Source organism: Lolium rigidum, chromosome 7, assembly GCF_022539505.1.
Source record: "Lolium rigidum isolate FL_2022 chromosome 7, APGP_CSIRO_Lrig_0.1, whole genome shotgun sequence".
NCBI classification, from domain to species: Eukaryota; Viridiplantae; Streptophyta; class Magnoliopsida; order Poales; family Poaceae; genus Lolium; species Lolium rigidum.
Window position 1 is genome coordinate 269,352,367 of NC_061514.1, and position 9,921 is coordinate 269,362,287.

The following is a 9,921-nucleotide window of genomic DNA, read 5'->3' on the forward strand; positions in this document are numbered from 1 at the left end:
CCCAACTTCAAACCAACCAGGGTAACCAAACTACATAAATATCACATCTTCATAGCAGCATCCAGCTATATGATTCATACAGTTGCTCGACTCCCAACATGATAATGTGCAGAAGCCTATTATTACAAGAGCAGCTTCGCTAAGAAACATAATGGCGGGTCCATGCAAGAGCCTCTCGTGGTGCGGTAAATACAGTAAGTTCACGAGAGGCTACTTAGCAATGGCTAACTTAAAATCATCGGCAAGCTACATCAGGGACATTATAGTGCCGATATCTCTTTTATCACCTGCTCCTTGTCTGCCTCAAACTGCTCATCCTCTGAAAAAAGTCGTAAAAGCACAATTAGTTCTTCTTTTTTGGAAGATCCAGCAGAATTAGTTCACACGGAATTGTTTATAAATTAAATCCTAGAGCAAGAGATGACAACAGCAGAAACCTCAACAGAGAAAAATAATTTATACCAGCTGATCGCCTGAAAATATAACTGAACCATAGCAAGTACAAACTGTTTGTTGTCAAAGTAGGCAACTACCTTTGTCAGTCTTGAATCCGGCAAAGAAGCGAAGAAGCTTGCTTCTATTTGTAACCAATATGTTTACAACCTCAGCTGGTTTGTTTTTATTTGCAGCAAACAGCTGAAATATGGGGCGAAAGAATAATCAGACTAAGCATAAGACATACCTTAAGTTTTTTATAGGGTATAAATTTGTTACGATACATGTACTCACCTTAAACACATGGAATGCTTCTATTTGAATGTTCTTGCTTGAGTCCTGGAAATTTCGAGAAAAACAATAAAATTTACAACACAGTAATATTTTGGAGTAATCACACCGAAATTAACCAATGCCAACTTATAGCGTTGTCACATATCCCAGCAGAGACCATTTATATTGCCAATGGGAGAGAAATCACACCGAAATTAACCAATGCCAACTTATAACCCCAATTCTAGCCTACTCCAGCTATTTTGGAGTAATGATTTCAAGACTAGGATGTGCAAAACTCTATTAACAGATGGAAAGTAGAAGGAAACATGTACTAGTAGCCCTTCAGAGACTAGATCAACAAAGTTACAAATAAGATCAATATCAGGTTAACAAGCCTGATTCCACTACATTCCTTAGAACAGAAAAAATGACAGAAGTCTTTAACATTCCTTTGGAACATAACTTTGGATAAATAAACACCAGATGCAAATGTTCAGGGGGGGGCTTCAGCATAGATTCTATAAGGTCAGGTCCAAGGATATATCTTGTCATAAGTACAGGCTAGTTTGTGCATAAACAGCAACCTCCTTATTTCTGGCATACATAACATTGTGGGTTTTGATGATTAATGACGAACGACTAACTGAGTAATGGTTTACTGAGTGAAATCAAGTGTTTAATCCCAAATGTATTGGTTTAACGAATGGTTGTCTACACCTATAAAGTTGATGTCGAAGGATGGATTGAAGAAGATTAGGTATAGTTTTATAATCCTTTTAGCGGTTCCAAGAATCACTTAGGACAGGCCATACTATAAAGAGGGGTAATATATCTATGCTAGTGGATGTTTCTAGATGTTGCCTGGTTAAGGCCCAATCTTTTTCCAGCATATATCCTTTGAAATATCTTGAAGAGACAACTTTTGTGATAACAGTTTTGATAACAGATGTATTGAGATTGGCCTCCATTGTGAGGGCTGGAAACTTAGCAGGGCTAAGTTGCTTCAACCTCGTAGAGGCATAGAGCTTCAATAGTTGTATGACCTGTGTTGAAACTGGTTCTACCAAGAATGGCCACTGTGTCAGGAGTTAGGGAAACCTGTTCTTTAGGGCTGACCTAAGTGTTTTGCTTCAAAATTCGATGCAACCGGTTTTGAAGCCAATGCTTCCAAGAATTACTACTGTTGTTGTCAACCAAGTACTGGTTTGTTGCTTTCGTTACCAGGATTTTGATCTAGTCTTGCGCACATCCTGCGCGTGTGTGTATGCCGGTTTGCTTACTGTAACCGGGTTTGGTTTCGGTGGAACAACGTGCACTGTGTTTTAGAATCTCGGTGGCACCAAATCTCAGGTCGGCATCACCGGGGAAATGGTTGTGTGGCATAGCTCTGCGGAGTAAATCATCAATCCCGATGTGACCGGCCATTAGGGAAGCCTTTTCCGCCGTGCCTCTTGTGGCTTCAGAGATCTGACCACTGCTTTAAATCTGTTTAAATGGTTTGAAGTTGGTGCTACCGGGGAAGGAATCTTTGACCATGAAGGCTCTTTTCTGGTAACAGCCTATATTAAGGACCCGAGCCACCCGGCCCCCTTGGGCTCAGGTAAGACTTTGAGCTGTTGCACCTACACTCTTCACTTAGTAAAAGCCTCCTCTTGTACTTGAGTACCATCTTAAGAAAGGTAATCTTTGTGTGTGATAGAACTTAGGTGGGAATCAACCATAGAGATCTTGATTATTACTCTCGAGGATTTGGCATCTCCCATCTCCTAGCCAGCTAGGCGACGATGAGCCTTTGGGGATCACCTCAAGATTCACCATGAGCAATTTGGCGGGCATTTTGTGAACTTAGCTTGCTGGAAAGAAGGTAAAGTCCAAGTGACTTCAGGGCTTGTGCTTAAAAGCCTTTCCAAAGACGCCGAGTCGTGCCAACGCCTCCATTTTTCAGTAAGTTGCAAGCTGAAATACTTACATCAAATACAGTAAACTTACCCTTAAGAGATTCATCAGAATCATAAGATTATCTTTCGAACCAACATATCGCATCATGACGGCAGAATTTGATCGATCAAGCAGCATGTCTCCCAACAGCTGGAAGAAAATAAAAGCATTAAGAATGAGAAACTTAATAAATAGAAAATGTGTACAAGATACTGAAGAAACTAATAATGATGTACTAAAACAAACTAACACTGCTAAAATAGAACCCAACAGTAACTAGGTGTTCCTTGCAAATAAAGAACAGCGAATGTGCAGTTTCTCCCAGGGAAAACAATCCTCGCAAATGCCAACAAGCTTTGGACATTATAGTTGGTCCCATTGAAATACAGGACATTTTGTATTTTAATTGAAATTTGAAGAGCTGACTATGAACACAGCACAACGTGCAAGCGTCAAGGTTTGTCCAGTGAGTTCCCTTGGGCCAAGGATGGAAAGCTATCTCTCCCTTGACATTTTTCTATTATTTCTGCCACGTGGGTCTTGCAGCTCCAAAAAATCAAGCCTTCGATTGACTAGGGGCAGAACCTGGGATGTGTTCAGCTGATTGTGCATGGGGATCTTGCCACCAGGCGCATTAGGTTGGTAATAATGTGACTGGATTCTTTACCAATGTCTTAAAATATCAACTAAAAATGGATTCAGAAGTCGAACAAAATTTACAAAAAAAAAAATCAGGTTTCAGTGACTTAGGTGTGAAGCGTTACACTCGAAAAAAGGAGATGTTTATGCTTGGTTGTTCCTATCATAACAGAACAGGGCTCATGAAAGTTCACTGCAAGCTCTTCATAATGACATTATTCAGGCACGTGACAATACAAACCATATTTCCAGTTACAGAAAAGCACAAAATATAGCAAATCTACAAAGATCCATAGATATGATGGTAAACAGTACAGCCACTACATACCAAATCAGTATGGAATGCATAGAACAGAATAGTAATAGTGTAATACCTTGATTGCTTGCCTTTTTGTTATGTAGTTGGTTGATGATAGCAGCCTAGAGTTGAATTCTGCAAAGAACTGAGGAAAAGGGATGGAAAAGGATTAGGAATCAAATGAGGCAAAACAGAATGCAGAAAGAATGGCAATAACTATGCCATTGATAGCATTTGGTACATATACTTAACAGACATTTAGCATTAAATGCATCATAAAAACAAAGTAAGCTATGATGGCAACCAAGCTAGGGACAGAAAGAATACAATTTAGCCGCATACAATCCAAGAAGTGCCCATGCAGTGAACAGAAGAATAAGAATCGCAAATACACTGAAATAACCACATCTACAGTTTGGCCACCTGACCAAGTTAATAACCCCAGCCCCCCAAAAAAACTCATGAGATCGCACAAAAGAACTCAAAACACAATAGAGCATGCATTGGGATCAGGACTTGTGTTCTTTTAATAGTAATTCACCGCTAACGGACTGGCAAGGAACCTGGCATGGTTGGATCATGAGGCTTTAAGGCATGTGGACAATTAGGACACAACCATGTATGTAAATGGCATAGTTTAATGATGATGCAGAAGTACTCACCCAGTCATAGTTCTTGGAAAGAAATTCCGCCACGGTTGCTTTATGCCTTGTCAGAAGTTCCTGTTTATAAAGTAGAAAAGAACAACTCATGTATGTACATGTGACTATGCGAGAAAGAACAGTAATGGGGTGATAAAACTGTAGAATTACCCAAGCAAGCATGTGTATTACTATATTTTTACTAGCTTCAAAGTTCAAACTCATGAAATATTTGCTTGCAGATATAGTTGTGTCATCTTGTATAATTTTAGTAGGGCGTAAGTAGACAAGTTAAGTGGATAAGCAAGTCAGCTTAATAGTTTATCCACAAGTCTGGCTTCTTGAAGCGGAAAGAACTGCCGTGCCACATCAAACAAGCAACCGTGCTACGTTACATATATTTTGCGTGCTTGTTACATATATTTTGCATGCTTGTGAACGCAAGAGTGCTATCGGTTGATTGTGATTTTAACAATGCTCATTACTATGAAATTAGCAAAATGAACTACTCCCTCCGATCCATATTATGTGTCGGGGCTTTAGTCCACATTTGGATAAATTTGAACTAAAGCCCAGACACTTAATATGGATCGGGAGTAATAAATATTACATGCAATAATGCTCTAAGGCAGTTAAATGTCTGAGCAAACACGAGCGTTGTTTAGTTCATAATTCGGTATTTAAAGCAAGAGCAGGAATGAAAAAAGCAACTCACCTTGAAGGTTGCAGAAGCATCTGATGCTATGTCAAAATTTGGAAGTTGTATATAGTCAAAGAACTTCTTCATGTGGTCAGACTCTAAAACGTACCTGCAGATGAACACATACTACGGTAATCAAACACCATTTGTGCAACTCACAATTAATACAGAATTTGATTATATGTAAATAAATTAGTTCATGCGTAGACCATCTGTACTATTCTAGAGAAGAATGGAGCTTAAAAGACCACTCCCAAGATCAATCAAATCAAACTACGAAAGCATGTCACTTCTGACCTACTTCCTCCATCCCGTAATACAAGATGTTATTACAACCTGCTAGCTCATATATTGGTTGTAATAACATATTATACTATGGGACGGAGGGAGTACTTTTAAATGCATACAACATTCATCCAACAGGGCATCAGTGTTACATACTTATTGCTGTATTGTAGAGGTGCAGACACAAGAGTGATTGAAGAGTTCGCAACCACAGATGCACTGTACAGGGATCGGCAACATCTATTTTCAATTTTCTATTCATGGCTTGTAAGTTTAGTGTGCTTTCTGACCCATTCCGACAAAAAACGACAATCGTGGGAAATGTGGAATACATATTCAACCTCTTGATATATAGGTTAGGAAGCCATAGAGGTTGGGTCAAATTTAAAAGATTAGTTTAGTGTTTGTGTCTGTCTTTCTTTTGGATCGCATGGGCTGTTTCTCCTTTAATCTGTCAATTGTTAATAGTAGGGTTAGCCCCTATAGTTTTGTTTCCATACAATAAAAACTGCCTTCATCCTATGGTTCTTGCATTGATAGGTATATGGGCGATAGTTTAACTGTGACACAAATTTCTTTAAGCTTGGCGTGACAACTAAATACAGTAATGTCACCTTGCAATACTCTGATGGCGTATGCATTCCCTCAGCATGGCACCATAGTGTAAAGCAATCTCCATATTCTCATACCTGCGAGGTGAAGAAATGAACAAATCAAACAGCAGTAATACAAAGTAATTAACAAAACAGAAGCAATACTTGGACACAATAACCATGTAGCTTGTGCAATTTCATATAACTGGCAACATTTGCTGTAACATCATGGTATCAAATTAAGTTGCTTGTTTTACAAATGTATTGCTAAATTCTATGGCTCTAGCATTTAAGTCCCTTAAAATTAAAATTGACCAGAATCAGAGGGTGATAAATGGGAAAAAAGTGAGGTGCAAAAATCAAATGCATAAGGTTAACCATCACGAATGTACGGCAGGGGGGCATGCATCAGCTCAAATGCAGCCTGATACATGAATACAGAACGAATCCAGTATCTGCTAACTGTAGATTTCATAATCAAAATCCATTTTATAACAGAAGACACTCAATAATCACGCCAGTACTATTGCAGGGAGACAGAGATCATGCAAACCACACAAGAACTAAGAGGGCATGTTTCTTACATGATCTCTAAATTTGGAAAGAGTAACAAATATATATTTCAGCAAAACAAAGGGAGAAACACCGGCACCCAATGGTATAAACTAAAATTTGAAGGGAAGCATAATATTATGGCCTAGATTTACTTCAGAGTTAGAAGTAGCTAGTTGCCTAATCAAGAGTTAAGTGGGATATGCAGAACACAGTAGCACGCAGCTTATCAATCACAGGGAGTGATGGAGGTGAATGCAAGTGCTCAAGTAACAGTAACACGCATGGAATAACAATAGAGAGATAAATTTCACAAAAAAAAGATTAACAAACAAAATGAGAAAAAATCCCAAATTCTTATTAAAAGAACAATGTGGCTTTTATTTACTTGTGACTCACCCAGAAATTAAGGTGTCTAAAAGATCCTTATTTGACTCTAGGTACTCAGACGCAACTATCCGCGAGGAGACTTGCTGTCTTTGCAAGTTTGCAACAACTTGAGTAGCATCTTTCCTGGTCTGTAACAATCCAAAGTGCAAACAGATGTTATCTATGAAATAAGTATCCATCTAAACGACAGCAATAAGAAAATTATTAACTGAACAAAATATTTTTGTAGTCCTCTAACGATCTACGAAAACAAACTCAAATTATGTACCTCCAGGTTTAATTTCGGAATACAGATAATTAATAATCGTAGAGTGTTCTCTCTGAAGAACTCTTGGGTCAACTGCACACAAGCTTCAGTCACAGGCTCATGTTCGCCGTTGCCATAGAGAATACACTTCAATTCCCTTATATTTTTGCTTAATTCTGCCATCTGCGTAAACAATTTTAGCTACAGTTAGTATACAGAAATATGTTATTTGAATTGAGAGGGTATTATTTATTTTGAGAACAAACTGAGCAAAAGACTGAAATTTCGCTTTGATGCATAAAACCAGAGCCATATAATGCCATGTGCCAGCACACGTTCCAAACAATGTCTTTTTTAGAAGGATATCACTAATATTACTCCAGGAAGGCATTTACTGCTCAAAATGAAGATTTGTATTCATAGTTACCGCTTGTAGCTTGCAGGCCACATGTAGCGATTCGTTCTGAGCATAAAGCAGTTCACACAGTTCAGGGCGGTCACGACTTCGTTATTTCTCGCCGCTGACCCAAGAATTATTTAAGTTAAGATAATTCCGTTCACAAATTAACTGTTTCATACTTTGTCTTGATATGTGCCAACGGGCAACGGCTCACTAAAGTGTTAGGGACATGGGCTCATGCACGTTGGGCCACACGGCTTCACGTCAATTAGGCCGAATAGCTAGCGTGTGGCCCATGTACGGCAAGCTCCAACAGCATAACAGGCCAGTTTGCGTGGAGGGAGACGGTTATCAAAATAGAGTTAGCGGTAGCTTCCGCCTCCTGAATTCTGGCTTACCCCCCATCCCCGTGCTAACCTATGATCGCCGTGCAACGCTACATTTCGTACATCGCTCCCACTTTGCTGTTCGGACAATGTTATCATGATTCCCATGTGGCGCCTATGGGATGCCCACAACAACCTTGCATCCAACAATGTCCAGGGGTTCGTGCCCGACTTCCTGCGGGGCGCCGCTGCCCATGTAGACCTTTGGAGTCAACTCCGACTACTATGCCCGCGCCACTCTTGCTGAGTAGCGGGATCACTACGTGAGCCATAATAATTTAGAAGTTCACACTTGTCGCACAATCCTGTCTGTTTCCTACTTCGAGTGTACCGTTACAAGAAGGGCATCGAACTATAAGCTTATTATGACAAGTCATCAATCATTCTATCACACGCCCATCTGCAACATTATCATAATTGACATATTTATTTATGCCCATGTATCGTAAGAGTTCCCCAGACCCCGCACAGTGCGGGAGCTCTCAGCACTGGGTACGTCCATGTATCATAAGCGTAAGTGTACATCGAAATATGAGCCTATGATGAGAAGTAAGCTGTCGATCATCTATCACACGCGCATCTGCAACATTATCATAATATACTGAAGAAACGTATTTATGGTCATATAAACCAAAATCGTATCACCCGCAGTTCCGTGAACCAGCCCATTTCTATCATCATCGTGGATCACAAAGAAGTAAACCAGTTATTAGGTACTAGAACGACCTAAACAGTAGTAGCAAATGGAGCAGCGCTCGCTCAGGCTTTCATGGAAAATAAGAGCGCGGACCACAAATCAGGCCAAATCGAGCAAAGGGATAAAACAGTTTTCCGCTCTCATGTCGCGATCCGAGCCAAATCCGCGGGCGGAGGAAAGGGGATCGGAAGAGGGGAGGGGAGGCCTGCCGGAATTGGGTCTCACCTTCTCCTCTCGCTTGGCGTCGGTGCCGCGCGATGCGGAGTGGAGGTCGAGGTAGATGAGGAGCTCGCGCGTCTGCCTCACCACGTCGGCCGGGGTCCGCGGCTTGGACTTGAAGAGGCCCTTCATCTTGGCGCCGTCGTCCGCGGGCGGCGGGGCGGCGAGGCGCGGCGGAGAGGGCAAGGGCGAGGCGGCGGGCCTCCTCCGCCCCGCCGACCCGAAGGAGAAGCAGCCTCGGAACAGCGCCACGGCTCCCGAGCTCGGCGCGCGGCGCCCCCGACGCCTCCTCCGCTGTGGGACGGGCGCGATCCGACGGGGCGCGGCGTGGGGGCGGTCGCGCGGCGGTGTTGGCCGAGATCGGAGATCCCCGGTGCGGTGCGGCGCGGACGAGGTGGGCGTGGGCTGGGACCCGGGTGGTGGTGCGTTTCTCGACGCTTCCTTCCTTTGCCTTGTCCCTTCTCCTTGTCCCGTTTCCTGCTCCGCCTGCAAATGTTGTGATCAACTTTGGATTCCGTGATCTACCTATACACTTTGGCTAGTGTAGGTGTAGCACACTATTCCTAGACCCTATCTCGGAGGGGTGTATTTTCCGAATCTCAATTTCAGTGTAGATCGTCTACGAATCGAAATTCGATTCAAATATAGATACTCCAATGCTAAACCTAAACCTAGTCGACAGTCAGATTGAAGATTCTTATCCATGACATCAATCAAATACTGCAATGATGCTAATGACCTGTTCACCTTGCACGTCACCACGGCTCTTCTTTTTCCCCTCCTTTGCACGGGTGATCCGAGCACAGCACCCACGGAATTTGATCAGCCCCGTCGTCTACAGTAGTGCTACTACAGCTCCAATCCACAGGAGATGCAAAAGAATATCCAGCAAAAAAGGTCCGGATATCCCGTGCATCAAAGGACTGTGGATGCTTTCAAACGTCAAAACAATGGCTGAATGAATCAATCAAACTACTCTCCCTCTCGTGTCATATTTCGAATTATGTTTTCTTCTTTGACTTGAATTTTTAGTATTAGTGGAAAATGTAAAACCGGACCTCTAACAGATAGTTGAACACACACCATAAGGACTTTGGTCTGAACCTTTTGCATAACGCTCTACATTGACATGGCACTCTGCTTCGATGTTGACCGGTGTATTAGGATCCAAAGAGCAGCTTGCTGTAACAGCAGAGGTTGTTTTCCCACAAGCAGTGTGATGGCA

The 9,921-nt window shown here is 41.8% G+C and overlaps 1 protein-coding gene across 1 annotated transcript; it reads right to left on the bottom strand.

Annotated features, from left to right (window-relative positions):
- Positions 1-6: 6 nt before the first annotated feature.
- LOC124675038 (putative MO25-like protein At5g47540) lies at positions 7-8,863 on the bottom strand. The gene is made up of 11 exons (XM_047211099.1): positions 8,703-8,863; positions 7,016-7,177; positions 6,757-6,875; positions 5,827-5,901; positions 4,943-5,036; positions 4,249-4,308; positions 3,663-3,731; positions 2,701-2,799; positions 730-774; positions 534-636; positions 7-319 (listed from the first exon to the last, which is right to left on the bottom strand). Exons 1-11 carry the CDS (start codon positions 8,826-8,828, stop codon positions 261-263), a joined length of 1,011 nt encoding a protein of 336 aa, XP_047067055.1. The 5' UTR covers positions 8,829-8,863; the 3' UTR covers positions 7-260.
- Between the last annotated feature and the right edge of the window lie 1,058 nt (positions 8,864-9,921).